The sequence below is a fragment of the Gigantopelta aegis genome, chromosome 2, assembly GCF_016097555.1.
Source record: "Gigantopelta aegis isolate Gae_Host chromosome 2, Gae_host_genome, whole genome shotgun sequence".
NCBI lineage: Eukaryota > Metazoa > Mollusca > Gastropoda > Neomphalida > Peltospiridae > Gigantopelta > Gigantopelta aegis.
The window spans coordinates 23,601,519-23,622,389 of NC_054700.1; the positions used below are offsets into that span (position 1 = coordinate 23,601,519).

Here is a 20,871-nt window from a genome sequence, read left to right on the forward strand (position 1 = left end):
ATAACTTGCAAAACATTACTAATGTAAGGGATCATTGTATTAGGTACAACTTTATCAAAATATTTAAAATGCTTGAGCCTGCCATTTACACTTTCTACTACCCATCTAACTTTGTTATTAGTCTGCTTGAGTTAGCTTCAGCAGTGGTGTGTTGTTTTTGGCCTTTTGGCAAATAGGATGGCATTTTCACATCAAGTCCTCGTTCTTGATTAAGAAACTCCACAGCATCCCAGAATCCTCTGTCTACAATACAAACATCGTTCTCTTGGAGCCACTCATTTATATTTTCTAAATTGTGTGAGAAGGCATGTTTTGTTATGGAGGCATCATTATTTTTGCCATCAGCATAATACGGTCCTAAGATGCTCAAAATGTGAGCATCTGTTCCGACAATAACCACAGGTTTCACCAACGGTCTGTGTTTGTGCATAGAAAAAGAACGTCTTTGGAAATTGTAATGTCCACTCTTTTGAATGTACACATATGTTCCATCCAGCACTATGACAGCCTGATCGGATGAAGAGGAAAATAATGTTCTAGCAATTGAAGTTGTATGTAATCGACAAAAGTTGCCATGTATGATGTGTTTAAACCCAATGTTTTCAGGTACAAAGTTTGTCATCATGACCGACAATGTGGAATGTATTATCCTTTGCACCTGGTGTCTTTTCAAACCAAAGAGAACAGCTAGGATTTTATTGGAAAGACCAGTTCTTAGCTTTGTTAGGAACACACCAAGGCATGTAGGCAATGACCGCACAGCTATTGCCCGAAGTGGCTGTAGATAACTTGTTAAATCTACAAACTGCTCTTTGGTTAAACCAGTTAAACAGTAGCAGTCATCATCCGTCATCATTGATGGAATGTTAAAGTTGATGTGACTTTGTTTTTTGATCATATGACGTATATTTTCCAGCAATGAAACAATGTCCGTCCTCGAAAAAATATCACACTGTTTTGCCATAGAAATCATTGACAGTGCTGATTTAGAAAAATAAGTTTTTTCAATATGTTTAAGACAGCATCTGTTTCTAGAGTCGATGAATACACCCTTTTCTATGAAAGCTTGTGTTCTAGCATGGTCAGGAATATTTACCCAGTGGTTTCACTGATTTCCGGTCTTCTTACATACAATGCAGTATTTATGGCTCCTTGGGGTTGATGGAATTTTAAGCTGTATGGTGTTTGGGCTCAGAAGATTGGCTTGTGGTAATTCTTCATCAACATGCCGTACTGTTGTAGCAGACTGTCATCGGTACTTGGCATAACAAGCATTGCAGATGGTCTCGTTGCTGTCCACTTCTCTTAAGAGGCATTTCCCGAGGTAGTTCTTGAGGCCACTGTTCACAACTTGTCTTCTTGCTGCTTGTTTACACCTCTTCAAACAGAGGCAGCAAATAATCTGCTTTGGCATAATGTGTCCTGGAAGAGAAAACATTACATAACTATAAGCATTTCAGCAAAGTTAGGATCATGGTCCGTAATATAACAAAATATCTATTTCAGGTTATTCAACATTTATATTTACTTAATTGCTTTAAAAAGAAAACCCCCAATTTAATTTTTTTTAAATTCTATCTGTATACTAAAATATATAAATAAAGCAATAATAACAAACGAGGTTATTAAATCCATATAATTCCTTTTATTATCATTAATTTTAAATAGACTGATGGAACAAATAATAATATAAAACATAATAATAAATTGTTAATATATAAATAATGCAATAATAACAATCGAGGTTATTACGTCAGACCACATAGATATTGAGAGAGGAAACCCGCTGTCACCACTTCATGGGCTACTCTTTTCGATTAGCAGCAAGGGATCTTTTATATGTGCCATCCCACAGACAGGATAACACATACCACGGCCTTTGATATACCAGTCGTGTTATTGTGTACAAAGTCGAAACAAGGGCGCGAAAAGTGGCTGTCGTCAACCTTAAAGGTGTAACTTTAGTTTTCCCGTGAACTCAGCTGCTTTTGCAAGCCACATTTTTTAAACTGCAAAAACACTTGTTATGCTCTTATTGGATTTTTGGTCAACAAATTGTTATTGTCAGTTGTGATTTGTGAATTCATCATTATTAGCATCACCAGTGGCATAACGGGAACATTTGTTTCTTGGGGGCATTTTGTTAAAATATGAAATTATGCATTAGTTTTACCCATTTTTCACCCAATATGAAAATAAACATATATTTATGCATGTACCTTACAGCTTTCTTTAAATTAAAAAAGAAACCTGATGGAAATTTAAGGGGAAGTACATCTACACCACTCCCCTGAAAAGGTCACTGAGAAGTAGTGGAAGTACAATGAACTACATGTATTTCTCAATGCGGCGGCACGTAGTCGTGCAACGGCTAGTTATGCAAATCGACATCCGGTCTTGAAATTCAAAATTGATTGATGGATTGATTGATTTTTCATAACTTGCATGATTTAAAGGAGGGTAATAAATAAAATACCACACTCGTTTTCGCTAGGTATAATTTTTACGAAATTCGTGAACTTCCCAAACGTATCTGACCTCACTTTCGTTCCGTTTGGGAAGTTTATGAGTTTCGTAAAAATTATATCTAGCGAAAATTCATATAGTATTCTATATATATGAAGTTGTCCTTTCATTTAATAAACACTTTCGTTTGGCATTTGTTTCTAGCAGACGACAAAACAGTTTTACACACACAAAAATGGAATATAATGAATGAAAAAAGAATAATATTCATCAAAGGAAGATTGCTTAGGCCATGAAGTCGATGTTCTAGTTCTTAACTGTAGCTTACATTGTAAATCTATAACCTGCCCCAATAGGCCTATCTGTCACCGACATTGAAAACCAATTGATAGATCGAAAGTCTACTGACAGTAATTTGCCTAAAATTGAGAATATCGTGCAAAACTAAATTTTAGGAAATGTAGAGTCCTCAATAATTTAAAATACTTACCAATTTCTTAAATCTTGGATGAATCACCAAATCTTCCACTTGATGTGTAAAATCATTGTTAATAATTAATAACAGGACCTGAGGACGCGTTGACAGGTGCGATCTGGATCGAACTGTAGATTCATGACATGGTGTAGTTACATCCCTTTGTTGTAGAAAACACTACAAAACTTATCAATTAATTTTGTTTTCATTATGAGCGCATTCGTGTTCAATCTTTATTTTTACACAGTAGTTATATTATCTTAATATTTTGTTGTGTTTAAAAAATTGAAGACTGAACACGACGGCGCTGATACAGTTCTGACACTTTGAAATTGGCCAAAATGGCTAAAAACATGAGTTGAGTCTAAAATCAAACATTTTGACACCAGATTTGTAATACTTTCAACACATAACACAGAAAAATATGTGTAACACTAAAACATTAAAACCTTTATTTATGTCCAACACTTACTTTTAAATCCAAATTGTGAATTTTGTTTCCTCAATTTATTGGGGGCCACAAACACATTGTTATCGTACCTACTCCTTTCACCACTATCCTATGATGGATAATTATACAGTGTCTCCAATATTAACAATTGGTGGTTTGCTTCACTTTAGAATTCTTGTATGGTTCATTTCCTTGTTATCAAATGAGGGAAGAATGGAAATAGGAAATATTTCATGTGAATAGAGAGGAATACATTGTATTTTGGACCTTCGTGGAGTCGGATGTTCTGACTCAATGAAGTGAATAATTACATTAGAATGAGAATGTGTTCTTTTATTACGTACTTACATTAATGTTTTGATGTTTCACTGTCCTATGTGTATATAATGTAAGGATTTCTATTTGGATGTTTAATCTGAAATTAAATTTCCTCAGATTGTTTAAGGACCTTGGTTTGGTTATTATGGGGGTTCTTCAAGTTATGTTGGGATCACTTTTTAAATGTTTTCAAGTTCTGTAAAATGGGGAGGAGTGTGATAAATGTATGTAAGTATCCGTCCGTAGTTTAGACGATGCCCTTTATCCGTGGTTGGAACACCACTTTTAGATTACAGAGAGTGATGTCATGAAAAGAAAGAGCAGACGGCAACCCACACTGGACAGGACAGTAGCCTCTTATCTGGGGCTCAGTATTTTCAAAGTAAGTCCGCAGATATTGCGGGTAAATACAACAATAAATACAAATAACATGTTTGTTGGTTTCAACATATCTTCATCTATTAACCACAATACTGCAGTATTATAACTGGATATAAAATTCAGGTCTGTGATAAAAAGCTGAAACTACATTTTATCCTGCAACCACCATTTCTTTTGACAGAATATGATGACAGAAAAAGGAAAGTCATATCATGCTGCTAGCAGGATATGGCTTTCGATGTCACTCATGTGATGTCACACGCATAGCTTACATTACAAAATCGCTGATTTGACCTCAATGTAATCGTACAATGAGGCTGAAATAACATAAATAATAGCTTTTTCCCTTAATGTTTATGGTCTGCAGGATAAAGAGAATAACTAGTTAATGACGTCGGACATCTGCTTTATCCTGTCCAGGTCGAATGAGAAATTCCACTCGGATTTCCCATTCTTACCTTCATAGGATAAAGCAGATATCCGACGTCATTAACTAGTTATTCTCTATGTAAGCTGTAGTCAGCATAACTGATTAGTAGGTTACGTCATATTTCTCAGTGTAATGGATTCGGTTATTACCGTAGTTTCGACATTTTAACCAGAAGGCAAAATAGGTTGCCTATCAGAACAGATCAGATTAAACACCAGATGAGTGAATGGATCATATCAAATAATAGTACTTAACATCAAAAATTTTGGTCAGTAAATTTCAGTGTGTTTGAATATTTAGTAGGACCCATGTAATTCCCAAGAGATGTTAATACAATTAAAATGGTGTCAGTAAGAATCTGCAGCACCACAAGAAATATGATAAACATAATTAGAAATGTTATTTCATTTGGGAATTATTTGTTTGCCTACAGTAATTAAGTGTCGTCACCTAAGAAAATTGTGAAAACTTTCATTGTGAACAAAGACTTGGACGTGAACAAAGCATTAACACCAAGATGTAACCAATATGAGACCTGACCTATCGTTCACTTCTTATTTTGAGGGATGCTTATGGTCATTAAAAAGGCTCTATTAGTCAGAAACATGTTACAATGGCAGCAAATTGAGGACAGTCTCTTCAATAATGGATCTCTTTAAAACAACAAACTACTAACCTGCTTACTCTACCACCGTTACCAGATCCAATGAATTCTAAAACCTGCAGATCATCAGTTATTGTTCCACAGGCAAGAACATCACGGATGTCAAAAGAGTTCCGATGAGAAGTGCTATCAATAAACGTGAGCAAATTAACTATTAGATAACATGGAATAAAGCAATTAATTAATTAATGATACCCCAGGACAAAGGAAAATCAGAATAAAGTATATGAATGAATGACAGTTGATATAAAGTTTGTGGTTAAAACAGAGTGTATGGAATTAACTGGTGAATTAACATGGAATGTAGCAATATACTTAACATATTTAATACAATTCAATGTGTATCATTATCATCTATCACCGTTGTGAGGTATAGATAAGGCAATTCCAACCCGAGGGACAAAATTTTTTTTGTGAGGGCCGAGGTTTACCAAGACCCTTACAAGAAAAAATGTTTCACATCGGTGATTAATTTTTTTCTTGCCCATTTAATTACAGTCCCAAAACATTAATTTTGTAATCTACGTACGGTTTGTTTATTGTTGAACGATTTGTAAACATTTCACATACAAACAATGAAACTCATTTAATCATACGCTGAAAAATATAGTCGAACTTATGCAACGACATAAAAATGCAACAACGTAACAATAAATATAAAGTTGAAAATATTAATTTGGTTAAATATTTTTAAAACAATGATACAATGTGAAATGGCAAACAGAATTTTGAAAACCATGAGTTATGACGTCAATCGCTGTAAAACGTGAGTTATGTTAAGCATATGTAGAAATCGTCTAGCCCTCAGGTTAGACAGATTTATCTAGTGTGAAATAAAACGGAGAATAATATGCAAAAACAAGTTAGATACATTTGGAAACTACAAGTTGTAAGATAAATTGTCTCCAATAAGCGCAAAAGTATTAATCTATTTCTTAAAAACCCTGAAAAAGTAATTTATTAATCTAGTTTAATGGACAAACATTAACCAAAAATAAGATTGAAATGTCAGTTAATGATGTACAAAAATGATGTCTTGTATTTATGACTACTCACAACACTTGTGTCATGACCTTGGAACAGCCAATCACAAAACTCAGAAGTGATCTCCAATATATATAATATTCACATATAATAGGATGGGTAAGAAAAAGACCAGAACCACATACCAGTTGTTTTGCCATGTTATTTATTGCAGGAGTTTATAGTGTGTGCTAGAATATTATAACACGAAACCCCGTAGAAATCACATAGTATAAACGAGTGCAATAAACAACATATCAAAATAACTGGTATGTATACATACCACTTTTCATATTATGATTCACAAAAGTTTAATTAAATAACACAACATATTTCATCTGGAAAGTTGGTAGCATTTTATGGAATTGACTGAACGCTGAGGATCCTGGTTAGGAACATGACGTTATTCCTGGCTAGGGACATTACGTCATTCGGGTGAACACATACTAAGCATGCGAGATTTTGTATCACACATATGTTCTATAAAAGATTTGTTTATTGCACGGTCAGAATTGTTTTTATTACTATAGTAAGATTAAATGGTTGTGTAATAAAAAGAAATGTTCACACCTCAATGACACTATTGGCTGCACGTTTTCTTCTTTGTTCGTTGGTTTCTTGAGGACAGCAGCTTCTTTTCCACAGAGTTCATGTGGGTCGGGTGGCTTTCTCGGTTTCACCTGTAAATACACAAGAGAATAACTGGTTACTGCCTTAACCTACAAATGTTAGAATGCTTAATATCTGCTGAACAGAAGTCACCATTTGACCTGAATAACTGGTTACTACCTTGAGATATTAGCTCTACACTGCAAGTGGTAGAATGACCATTACCACATGGAACTGCTGAGCAATATAAACAGAGAATAACTGGTTACTACCTTAAAATACTAGCTTTATCTTGGGAACATTAGAATGGCTAAAGCCACGATGTTCTGCCAAGTGTATATGCCATTTGACTTGGATAAAGCTATTATCTTAAGGCAGTAACTGGTTATTTGAATGTCAAATTCTTCTTAATATGTACTTACTATACATGTTAAGTCATGAATGTTGCGTTTCTGTGCTGTCTTGCCATCTGAAATTAAAAAAGAAAACAATTATTTATTATTATGAGAAAACATTTTGTTCAGAATCTCATCGCGATTCTATAAGTAAGTTTCAAAAATCGCTACACAGTTTTAAAACACTAAACAGTAGTTGCTAATGAATTTTCAATTGACTAGAAACATCACTAATCTGGATTTTAAAAACAAAATGTTCCCTGCATATCTATGATTCTAGCATTGGACAGAACAGAACAGAACTTCATTTCACTCAAAGCCACCACCATCTGGTGGCATCAGAGGAGTACATTATATAAATTATATATACATATACACGCATACTAGTAGTATAATTTTTCCAATTAAGTATATTAAAGTAACTTTCAAATTTTATTTTCTCTTTAAAATGCAGGTATGTAGAACATTTCCCTGATTCAGTAATACTGTTGTGCCAGTTCTGAGTATATTGGTCTTCTAGTCTTAGCTTTATAGTTCGTTTTAAACATGGAACAGATATAAAATGCTGTGCGTCCCATACATTATTATAACCGAGTCTGTAAAATATATCTTGCATTTATATTCTGTGCCATATTGAATAAAGTCATTAAACATTAGTTTGTAAACACACAAGGATAATTTTGTACTTTTACCTGTTAAACGTCTAGCCCAAAAACAAACCATTCTACAAAATACAATCAGGTAAAGGGGTTTTCTTCCAAATTCACCATATAACATATTTATAGGAGTATTCTTTCGAACTGGAGCTAGATACTTTAAAAACTGAATATGAAGTTTTTCTATATTATCGAGATTGGCAAAACCCCATATCTTGCACCCATACAACAAAATAGGTACAACAACTGAGTTGAACAATTGGATTCGGTATTCTATAGACAAACAAAATTCATTACATTTTCTTAATATATAAAACATAGTTTTCTGAGCCTGTTCAAATAAGGTTTTCTGACATAAGACAAATTTATTTGTTTTATGAAGCCAAATGCCAAGATATTTATATTCATCAACATTTTCAAGCTGAACGTCGTCTATAAACCATTTACTTCTATAGTCCTTTTTGATTCCACCGAATATCACCACTTTAGTTTTTGTGATGTTGATTTCAAGTTTCCAAGTTTTGCAATAGTCCTTGTATCCGTTTAATAGTTGTTGAAGATCTTTAGATTCTGTTGCTAGTAGGGCGACATCATCAGCATACATCATAGTTAGTAAATTAAGACCAAGATCAGAGTATATATCTATGTTGACACACCTTCACACTTAGCTGCTTTCAAAAAGTCCTCCAAAGTCATTTAAATATAAAGAAAAGAAAAGCGGTGACAAATTTTTGCCTTGTCTAACACCAATCTTGCATTGAAAAAATTTCGCCAAGTAACCATCTTTTTTAACACAGAATTTTATGTTATTATACATATTGTGAATTATTCTAAAAAAAGTGTCCATCTATATTATTATTTAATAATTTGGACCAGAATCCCACTCTCCAGATTTTGTCAAAAGCTTTTTTTAAGTCAATAAATGCACAGTAGAGCTTCTTCTTTCTTCTTTTTAGTAGTTCTATAATACCATTATAACTTTTCAAAAGCAATGTCTTAAGCATTCTACTGTATGGAGCAGAATCCTGGAAAATGACCAAGACCATCAGTCAAAAGTTGGAGGTCTTTCAAAATCGGTGCCTTCACAGGATTTTCAATATCTTCTGGCCCAACATCATAACCAGTGAAGAACTTCATAAACAAACCTCCACAGTCATTGGTATTGGAGATCAAGTGCCGAAGATGGCGCTGGATTGGCCATGTTATCAGAATGCCTCAAACAGCCCTACTAAGAGTGGCACTCCAATGGACACCTCCTGGAAAAAGGAACCGAGGAAGACTGAAAGAAACATGGAGGAGGACAGCAGAGAAGGAAATCCGAGAGGGCAGTCTGAGTTGGGGGCTGCTGGAGAAGCTGGCAAAAGACAGGCACCAGTGGCGATCTCTGGTTACAGTCTTATGTGCTTCTTAGCACGAAGGGGATTAATGGAAAATATATGAACAATAGTAGAGTATCCTTTCCTAAATCCTGCTTGTAGGATACTGTTTTGTTCAATGTACGCAGTCAGCCTATTATTTAAAATATTTGTAAATAACTTGCTTAAACAACACAATAATGTTATTGGTCGGTAATTTTCTACATTTTCTCTGTCTCCTTTCTTTTTATATATGGTTTTAATAATCACCAGGGACCATTCTTCTGGAAAAACACCACTGTTAAGAATACTGTTAAATAGTATTACATATAATGTTAAAAACTATCAATAGTACATTTGATACATGTATATTCATTTATTATTTCATCATGACCGGCTGCTTTGTTCGTTTTCAACTCCTTGACTGCTTTGAGAACCTCCTCTCAGATGATTGGCGTGTTCAAGAAAGTATTCCTGTCACGTGACGCTGCAATCACGTCGACATCACACTCCGCTTCCTTCGGTCAACACAGAACAGTCATTAATAACTTTGAAATAATCATAAAACTTATCAAGAGAGGGACTTGTTCCGGACTCTTTTTTTGTTTTTAATCATTAAAAAGTGATTTGGGATAATTTTTTATGGCTTTATTAATATTTTTCTCCAGTTTTATTCTATGTTTAGCACTATGGACTTCAATAACGTGTTTGTAGTTTTGGCTTGCCGTTTTGAACTCGTCTTCACTAGCCCTACACTTTTCCAGCTGGTGTTTCTTTTTGGCCACGTGGAAATTACGTCTGCTTTGTAAACACTGCGTCTGAAACCATGGCTTATGACCTCGTTTGGCTTTTGATTTCCTTCTTATCCTATTTGTTGTTATGCAACCAAAAGCTTTTTTAGCACTTTTAAGAAATATAGCAGTGACAAAGTGTTTCTGAACATACAGTTTAAGAAATATAGCAGTGACAAAGTGTTTCTGAACATACAGTTTAAAACCACTGATCCTAGTTTCCCGGGTAGTATCTGGGGGATTTCCTTAACCTTCTGACTACTGCAGGCGAGATATCTCGCCCGATGTCATGTAAGTCGACATACTGTACACTGTATACAGTTTAAAACCACTGATCCTAGTTTCCCGGGTAGTATCTGGGGGATTTCCTTAACCTTCTGACTACTGCAGGCGAGATATCTCGCCCGATGTCATGTAAGTCGACATACTGTACACTGTATACAGTTTAAAACCACTGATCCTCGTTTCCCGGGTAGTATCTGGGGGATTTCCTTAACCTTCTGACTACTGCAGGCGAGATATCTCGCCCGATGTCATGTAAGTCGACATACTGTACACTGTATACAGTGCATTTCCCAATTCATATTTTCCGCCGTTTTGCACACGACACTCACCGGAAAGACTTGTATAACAGAAGACAACTCAGCTTCCTGTATCTGTAGGTTTTTGTTTTTCGATTCAAAATAGCTTGTAATTTTTAGTTGAAAAGGTGGTTTTTGGCAAGTATTTTTGCTTGACAACAATGGCAGCATGTCAGTCATTTTCAGGGATCGACAGCTGATTGTGACAGCTAATTTGATAATAAATTAGCAGCAAGTGATCTTTAATATGCTTGTTCGTAGAGACAGGACAGCACATGGAATGCTGTTTAAGTCTACAGCACCTATCAATATACAAATCAAGTCCAAATTTGCTTAATCTCTGTGTTTGCAAGATTCAGGATGCACCTTTCTCCCATCTCTACATATACAGCACAGACCCATACCATAGCGTCAACCCATACAGAACAAATCTGTCTTGTATAGGTTACGACGTAATTGCGTTTAATATGGGGAGTATTACACCGTTGGTAATATATGACGTCATATTAATGCAAGTTGGTTAGTTTTAGATGGATATTTTGTTATTAAAACCTTCATTATAAAAGCTATCTTGTTAATTTGTAGGGTTAAATTATATTTAATATGTGAAACAGACGCGGAAAATATGATAGTGTAGTTTATTTATAATAAAAGGGTCAAATAAAGAAGTAACTTTTTCAGCCATCTTTGTTTGTTCGTGTAAAATAATCGTTTATTTATCAAACGGATAGGAAAAAAAGTCTCCCATAATATGAGGTCATGTGGGATAGAAAAAGTACACTCTCGGTGGTGGAAATTTTGACTCTGGGACTCGGCAAGCCACGACCTCGGGTGTACTTTTTCTATCCCACATGAGACCACATGTGACCCCCACTGGCAAATTCAGTCACATGTCGCAAAAAACTAAATTTAACTTATATGCATATTCTTAACCTGTAGTCTCAGCTTCAATGTGGTGCACAAATTATTAAAATAGATTGATTTTTGACAGAGTTTGAGCAAAAAACGTTTGGTGATATGTAACATCATTATTTTGAGATAAAGAAAGAAATGTTTTATTTAACGACGCACTCAACACATTTTTTATTTACGGTTATATGACATCAGACATATGGTTAAGGACCACACAGATTTTGAGAGGAAACCCGCTGTCGCCACTACATGGGCTACTCTTCCGATTAGCAGCAAGGGATCTTTTATTTGCGCTTCCCACAGGCAGGATAGCACAAACCATGGCCTTTGTTGAACCAGTTATGGATCACTGGTCGCTTCAAGTGGTTTACACCTACCCATTGAGCCTTGCGGAGCACTCACTCAGGGTTTGGAGTCGGTATCTGGATTAAAAATCCCATGCCTCGACTGGGATTCGAACCCAGTACCTACCAGCCTGTAGACCTATGGCCTGCCACGACGCCACCGAGGCCGGTTATTTTGAGATAATGGCCACCGAACATAAGGTCCTGGATTTTGGTCATTGGTATCAAAACATCATAGCAACAATATACTTAAAATAAAGGTACAGCTCTCAAATTTCACACACATTAAGTTTAAATTATAAACTATATGAATAAAGAGGTTTTGTAGGTTCAGGGTGGTTAAATACAATAAAATTTAATAATTTAATACATAGTAAAAAACAATTTGTGAAAATCATTTTGCAAAATTATGAGCTATATATGCTCCAAATTATAGATTAAGCAGGAAAATCCAGTAGATAGTAAATTTCTAAAATTATAAGTCAAACACAATATACAGAGTGAAACCATTATTATTATAACTTTTAGATGGTTTTAACATTCTGATTCCAGAGATAATCCATGGAAGGTTGTGTGTGGGTTTTTTTGTCCTTTTTTCTTCTTCTTTTTTTTGTGGAGGTCTTGTTTTGTTTTTTTTACTTGAAATAAATAACGTCATTTTCCTAAAGTCACATCTTGGGTCACTCAGGAACACATTTTCGTTTCGAATTCCGTCCCCGTCATCATGATCGTCCACATCCCAGGAATAATCAGAAATTACATTTGTCCTCTCATTAACTGAATTGGCTCCACTTAAATTTAGATTGTTCAGCTCACTGAAAGCTCTCACAAGAAGAGCGTCTTATTTACTCACTTTAGAATCATCAGAAAGTAAAATAACAGACTGAAATGTTACATAAATTCACATTTAAAAATTGCTCTTCAAACAAAAACCATAGGCAAAGCCATATTTTTTTCTTCCTTTGTGTTTTCCTTCAACGAACCACTGTAAGCTTGAATGCTTCGATTACCCAGAAAGCTGCAGTGACCTTGTTAGTGACCAATCAAAGGCCGTATATCAATTAGCTAAGATGTCTGCCTAGTAACAAACTGGTTTGTGTATGATCAGTTTTCGATTCCTGTTGGTTTACAGCTAAGTCATACCAATACGTCACTGAAAGGATGGTGTAGAGGAATTATTTTGGCGCAATTTGATACCAAATATAAAGCTATTCACCAAATGGCTACCGCGATTCAAAGTGGTGAAAATGAACGAAGAACAGCCTAATTCAGACCATTAAAACTCTCTGAATAATAACCCCAACTAAAAATCATAATAAAAAGTATTTAGACTTTATTAAGTTAAACGAGGGTACTTTGAAATGATAACTTAAACATGTAGGTACTGTTTTCTGTCAAAATCACAATTTTTACCAGGTAGTATATTTTTTCACTAATTGCCTCATTGTGCAAAAAAGGCAACTGCAGCATGCGACTGATTTCACCAGAGTGGGTCACATATGATGGAGTCTGTTATTCTGGTACTGGTCAAAGCAGATGAAACTTGGAAAATGTTAATATTTGTTTTACTTGAGAAATGTGTATGACAAAGTTTATTGTAATACTTACGTTTTGGGTATATTATTAATGGTGGAAACAAGCCTCTGTACCGATCTTCATCACTCATTTCCTTGAAATACTGAAATTACACAAACAGGTATGGTTAAGATTACCATAAAATATATGCCATGCATTCTATTAGAATGGAAGTGGAGAAAACTTGAGGCGTTTTCTCTTTTAAGAATACTTCACCCGGCCTCAACACAAATGCATATTCTCCTAAGGTTAATAGTTTGGTCCGAACATTGCAACAAACAATGGGATGGCCTAAAACTCTTATACAGAATCCCAGACTACTATCCTTAAGGGAATATGCATTTGTGTTGAGGCCAGGTGAAGTAGAAAAGAAAAATCTAATTTTTTTAAAAATAATATGAAATTCCAGCTTTCAAGTGACCATTTCAGTTGAAGTGACCACAAATAACTATTAAAAATGATGTTGCTATTGTTTTTCTAATGACAAATTAAAAAAACAAACAAGATTTAAAAATAATAATAAAATTAATAATAATACAATATAGAGCTTAAACTTCCTAATGGCAATTTTGAAATGTTTTTTGCCATAGACAATTCGGAGCCTGCCTACAACAATTTTAAATCAGTAACTTTTGTAATAAATAAACAACCAAACAAAATTAACAACCAAAAATGATGCCTTCAACAATAATTTTTATCCAGTGGCAAAAACCTGAAATCAGTAAAGCCTCCAACCCAACCTATGGTAATTTATACTGCAGTTGTGGTAATTTCCACCATTGTTGTCATTAAGTCCAACTCCTCCAGTACCATCTACAAACATCTGTATCTGCATTTACCTATAAGAATAATTTATTTTCTAGATTATGGATTAGTGATATGTCGTATTTAAATGTTGCACCCCATCCCTAGTAAAATCATGAATCTGCCCTTTATTACTACATTGTACATATCAAAAATACTGGTGAGGCACTTGATATGCCCGTCAGACTGTGAGAAGTACACATATTATAGAATATGTTATGTATTGATAAGGAAGATTTATCTTGGTCAAGGATTTCTATTAATGTGCAAAAATGTGTGAAAAGTAGGACCTAGTTATGGTAAGTTAAAGTTTATTTTGTTTAACAACCCCACTAGAGCACAGTGATTTATTAATCATCGGCTATTGGATGTCAAATATTTGGTAATCCTGATTCGTAGTCATCAAAGGAAACCTGCTACATTTTTCCATTAGCAGCAAGGGATCTTTTATATGCACTTTCCCACAGACAGGAAAGCACATACCATGGTCTTTGACCAGTTGTGGTGCACTAGTTGGAAAGACAAAAAAAACAATAATTTGAATGGATCCACAGAGGTGATTCGATCCTGCGATGCAAGCACCTCAGGTGAGCACTCAACCGACTGAGCTAAACTCTGCCCCTAGTTATACACATCACCACCATCCTAAGTTGTACTTGCATGCAAAGTTTGATGATCCTTTCTTGAATCGGTCTGACCCTAGGGCAAGATAAATCTGTCCGACCGGAGGCCTAGACAATTTCTACATACACATGACATCATAACTCATGGGGGGTTTTTCTTCAGAATTCTGTTTGCCATTTAATGTTGTATCATTGTTTTTAAAATATTGAAACAAATTAATATTTTAAACTTTATGTTTATTGGTATGTTGTTACATTTTTATGTTGTTGCATAATGTGGACTATACTTTTCCACGTATGATTAAAGGAGTTTGTAGGTGAAACGTTTATGAATCATTCTACAATAAAACAAACCGTAGCTTACAAAATTAATGTTTTGTTACTGTAATTAAATGGACAAGAAAAAGAATTAATTACCGTTGTGAGGTATAGATAAGGCAATTCCAAACCTTGGGACAAAATGTCCCTCGAGTTGGAATTGCTGTATCTATACCTCAAAACGGTGATAGATTCTATTAATATGAATTGATAAGGAAGATATGGCCTGGGCAAGAATTTCCGTAAATATGCAGTAACAGTGTTGGAAATAAGCACTTGTCTTTTTGTTCTGAAAAGTGAAAATCTGCTTGGACAAGCAAAATATACCTCAATGGTTGTGCAGTCGACAAGTGAAAATGCTCAGTGCAGTTTCATTTTAAGCAATCGAAAACATTATTCTTGCACTTGAATAAAACAGACCACTCATTTTGACAAGTTAAAATACTGGCTGACAAGAAGATTTTTCTAGATGTAGCCTACTTGTCCGGTGGACAAGTAAAACATTTTTGCTTATCTCTAAACGCTGCAGTAAGATATGCTTCGGAAATGAATGATTTATGGACAGACAACACCATATCATAATACAACCTATCAAAGTTGTGCATATAAACAGAAAAGAAAGAAGCTCCAAGACTGACATCGGCAAACATATTCTTCATTTCGTCCTCACTCCGCACAGTTATCCTGTCACCATCCTCATCCTCATCTGAAGAAAGGAAAAACATATTAGGGTTATCTCTCCTGACTACAAACAAACTGTAAAATTGTTAACTTCTTTTTAAATTAAAGTTTAAAAATAATTTCACACTATATTTACAGGTATAGCACATGTTGGAACAACAGTAAAAAAAGAAGGTCTTCTGCATTGTGGTTACCTTTATTTTAATTTTTTAAATGGTTTTCTCTATCCCTTCTTTCTTATTCTACTCAACATAACAATATAGTGGTTAAATAGACAGTATTCAAGGTAGACTAAATATATTTTACATCTTAATATCATGATATAAAATCTGTATACATCAAAGGCATAAAAAGATAGGAACTGCCCACAATTCATATCTTCAGAGTTGGGGTGACACTGCACACCCACCCAACCACAAACCCCACCTCCGAGACCTAAGTACATAATATTTTACAGTATATTTATTTTGATTGAATAGCCCAAATAATATTCGGAGAACAGTACAGATTTTCTCTCTTTATTTTCACCTCAGTTTGGTAATGTCAATGAAAAGAGAAAAATCAACTCACATTCAAAAGCTGTTATAGTTCCGCTGGGTACAATCTGTGACATAACTTCCTGTAAAAAAATAAGAAGACTTTTTAGTAATAAATGTATTCCTGATTTACAATGGCATAAATGAGAATCAATATTACACCATTAGCATTTTTTCAGCATTAATGTTTTGCAATAATTAAGTTTTCATGATTTATAGTAAACATGTTATAATGGATTGAAATTATGAACTGAATGCCGGCCTTAGTGGTGTAGTGGCTAAGTACTCGGACTCAAGGCTGGTAGGAACTAGGTTCACATCCCGATACTGACTCCCACACTTGTAAATAAACTTAAAATTGCTCTAAAGAGTCTATGAGGTGGTATAAGGACACTATACTGACTTCTTTATCACTCAACACAAAGCATTAACCCACTGTTCTGGACGGTCATTACACTAACTTCTCTATCACTAACCATTAACCCACTGTTCTGGACGGTCATTACACTGACTTCTCTATCACTAACCATTAACTCACTGTTCTGGACGGTCATTACACTGACTTCTCTATCACTAACCATTAACCCACTGTTCTGGACGGTCATTACACTGACTTATCTATCACTAACCATTAACCCACTGTTCTGGATGGTCATTACACTGACTTCTCTATCACTAACCATTAACCCACGGTCCTGGACGGTCATTACACTGACTTCTCTATCACTAACCATTAACCCACTGTTCTGGATGGTCATTACACTAACTTCTCTATCACTAACCATTAACCCACTGTTCTGGACGGTCATTACACTGACTTCTCTATCACTAACCATTAACCAACTGTTCTGGTCAGACAGCCAAAACATCTGCCCACAACAGAATGTTGAGGCTTAATTGGATAAAAGCTTGAACATACATTAAAATGACTCTGAATTAGAATTTAGAGTACAATTACCAAAATCTGTCTGAATGTGACTTCATCTGGTTGCACCATCCAGTCCATGTCATTTTGTCCTTGCTCATTGTGGATGCGTATCGTGAATGGTGGTGTACTGTTCATGCTTCTTCTCTGCTGATACTGCAGTTAGTAAACTTAAGTAATTTGAGGCATCACACATTTTTACTAACAAAATAGTACTCTAGTCCTTCCCATCAGGAAACACTGTATTCTTACTGTGGTATGTACTCCAACTTATTTATTTATGAGCAGATTGTTTTCAACATTGCATACAAAAATAGTGAGTGTTTTGTTATTTTTCTTGTTACGTCAAATCAAACTGAAATTATTTACAAAAAACAATGTTCTTGGAGGCTGGGAAGGACTATAGATATGACTATGCAATCATAAAAAATCTTAATGTTGCATTTTGAAAATACAGTAGAATCTCATTGGCTCGAACGCCCAACGGTCGAACTTACCAGTATTCTCGAACCAAGAACAATGTCCCGATTTTCTCTCTCTATTAAACCCTTTTATTTTGGTGCTGATTGGTCGAATACCCCTGGGGTCGAATAGAAGCTTTCTCACGAACCAGTTTATTGGTCTGAACTGTAAAATTAAACATATTTAGCTCGAACGACAAAGTCTATCCGAAGAAATACAAAAAATTATTTATGTATGAATTTTTCATCGATCCTTTCACGTCAGTCACAAAGTAAGTTATTATAAATTCGGAAGTGGAACGAATTAATCCTAGATCATATGCCGGCTTATCATGTTGTTTATTTAGCACCTATCGGTAATTATCTTTCTAGTACAGACAATTGTACTACGATAATTGTTACCTGAATGAATTTTGCATGTAACACCAATTAATTGGTGAGCCTAGGCAGGCCTCGCCGGTTTCCTTTAATCATTTTAATCACTACTCTAGGCAGGAGCGTCTGCATATTTTGTTTTTAACTTGAAATACAGGAGAGATCAATGTAATGTAGTGATTGCAACAATATCAGGTAAAGGGCCTCCGCCTGTGCTTCATACACTTTCATTTTTTCTCAATGTTGTCAATATGTCGCATATACAGCATAATAAAGAACGATTTTTCAAATTAATAAATATTTATAAATATGGACTACCAGTGTGTTTGTTATTTGTTTATTTAACGGTGATAAATAATAGTTACAAATATATATCTCATCCGACATTTGACAGCGACCTTATTACTAATGAGTCAATTAGACCATCTTGCCCAAGCCAGTTTTATGGAAATATGCAAGGTGTTCCGATTAGTTTTTGTTACAGAAGCACCCGACAAATTAATGGCCAAATACACCGACAGTGTTCGAGCCAATGAGATTCTAATGTATTCATTTTTGTTCATCAAAATATTGTCAACTTTTGGTGTATGCCGAACAGTATCCATCCTAAACTTTAAAATCACTTATATTTTTAGAAAAAATTATGAGACTATGCAAGGAAGTTAAGCCACGTTGCTTTTTACTCATAAGTAAACAACTATTTTAACTTGGCAAAACAGTGTTTTGTGTAGCTTTGTCAAAAACTTTATTATGGAGTAATGAGTCAGTATTCTTGCTGGTCCATTTTAGGGGGGCACTGCAACATCTTTTCACATTTTACTGCCCCCTCAGGGTTTCTGTCAGAGGGTAAAACGGATATGGCTAAACAAAAAATTAAAAATTAAAAAAAACACCCAAAAAATGGGTATGGCGCTATACCCAAATATTTTGCAGATTTTATTTTTTAAAGTTAACCTTTTGACAAAATTAACGACTCTTTATCATTACTGTATGATTTTCTTAACCCTAACCCTAAATGTAACACATTTTCTTTCTTTCTTTCCCCCATATCCCCTGTTGACTGGTTGCATTCAATTCCATAGCGTCATACCCAAAAATTTCTTTCTGGCAAAAACACTGCCCCTTTATTTTTCTATGTTCCTCTTTATTTTTCTGCATACTACTATATTTTATCGGACCCAGTTCCACTATTTCAAAATGCTAATTTTTTTACACACTGAAAAAAAATAATCAGTCTGCACACTGGACATAAATGAAAACAAGCCGTGGTATGTACAGAAACGCAACTGATAAAAACTTCAGTAGCTTACCATCAGTTACTGTCACATAATTTAACAGACACTAACAGTAATATATTGTGTCCCATACCAGTATCCATTTGTCAGTTTGATACCCACATTATTTTAATTTAGCAATGAAAACATTTTACACATCTCCGGCTAAAAAAAACACCTGACTTATTTGGTGCCAAATTTGTCACATGATCAGAATAGTTACAAACTTTTCATTATGTTAGGGATATCAATGCTTATAAAAACAACAGAAGTGGTAACTAGTGTTCATCATTAACATCATTTATCTTGGGTGCCAAATAATATTTAGTTTAAAAAAATTATAAAACCGAAACTACTTTTATCAGCTGACGAAATCAATGTGTTATAAGAAGAGAGACATAAAAAGACAAGAAAATTTTTATCACACATTAGCGGATCACTTTAAAAAAATCTTTATTGTTTCAAATATCTTAGAAAATCTTTATTAAAACAATACTAAAACTTTGATTGGTTCACCAAAACGAATGCCTGTGAATGTCTGACCGACAATATCTCCTGTTCAAATACATAAAAGATAAGTCAGCTTGCACGTCATACCAACTTTGTTGTACCAGATACTGAGGGACAAAATAAAGGGTAGGTCTTTCCACAGAAGAAGAAGTTTGTTTTGTTTAACGACACCACTAAAGCACATGGATTAATTAATTGTCAGCTATTTGATGTCAAACATTTGGTAATTCTGACTTGTAGTCATCAGAGAAAACCCCCAGCATTTTTCCAAATGTAGCAAGGGATCTTTTATATATGCATTTTCCCACAGACAGGAAAGCATATACCATAGCCTTTGTCCAGTTGTGGTGCACTGGTTGGAATGAGAAAAAGCCCAATCAGCTGAATGGATCCACTGAGGTAGTTCGATCCTGCGATGCAAGCACCTCAAGCAAGCACTCAACCGACTGAGCTAAATCCCATCCCTGGTCTTTCCCCAGAATCGACAACACACACCAATATACACTAACCAAGCTTTAAAGGGCAGAGGGAGGGGTGCACAACCACCCCCATCAATTTTCACCCAGCGAGAACACTGTCAGTTACCCTTTAATTGATTTAAAATTACAGCGGATTGCCAGCGAGTCATCAAAACATTTGGTCAATTGTAATCATCGAGGATGGGTGGGGTGCAATACTGGCATAGCCAGGATTTTATATTGGTGAAGGGGAGGGGCAAACACACTTTCTACGAGAGATGTTGTCGCAACAGGAAAATGTATAATGTGATGCACCTGGTGGAGAAAAGAACACCCCTGCCCACTACCGACCAACGTCGGGTTGCTTTTGCTCTATTGGCAGTACCATCTTCCATCCACCCCAACCCTTTCCTATCCAGGACGGGGACCCGGCGTAAGTCGACACTTGCACCCATGACAGACGTCAGCTATGCCAGCTTG

At 35.1% G+C, this 20,871-nt stretch overlaps 1 protein-coding gene across 4 annotated transcripts in view; it reads right to left on the reverse strand.

Moving 5' to 3' along the window:
* LOC121382856 (dual specificity mitogen-activated protein kinase kinase 5-like) overlaps window positions 1-20,871 on the reverse strand; it is a 66,814-nt gene that overhangs the window by 38,912 nt on the left and 7,031 nt on the right. For 3 of the 4 annotated variants that reach the window (XM_041512487.1, XM_041512494.1, XM_041512501.1), the window contains exons 2-8: window positions 17,347-17,469; window positions 16,423-16,471; window positions 15,810-15,877; window positions 13,460-13,529; window positions 7,240-7,286; window positions 6,779-6,888; window positions 5,198-5,311 (exon numbers count right to left, since the gene is read on the reverse strand). In XM_041512487.1, the coding sequence (XP_041368421.1) occupies window positions 5,198-5,311; window positions 6,779-6,888; window positions 7,240-7,286; window positions 13,460-13,529; window positions 15,810-15,877; window positions 16,423-16,471; window positions 17,347-17,451 (563 nt within the window). In that variant the 5' untranslated portion in view covers window positions 17,452-17,469. Of the gene's footprint in view, window positions 1-5,197; window positions 5,312-6,778; window positions 6,889-7,239; window positions 7,287-13,459; window positions 13,530-14,166; window positions 14,266-15,809; window positions 15,878-16,422; window positions 16,472-17,346; window positions 17,470-20,871 lie in introns of those variants that run through there. The other variant, XM_041512512.1, reaches the window with a different exon arrangement.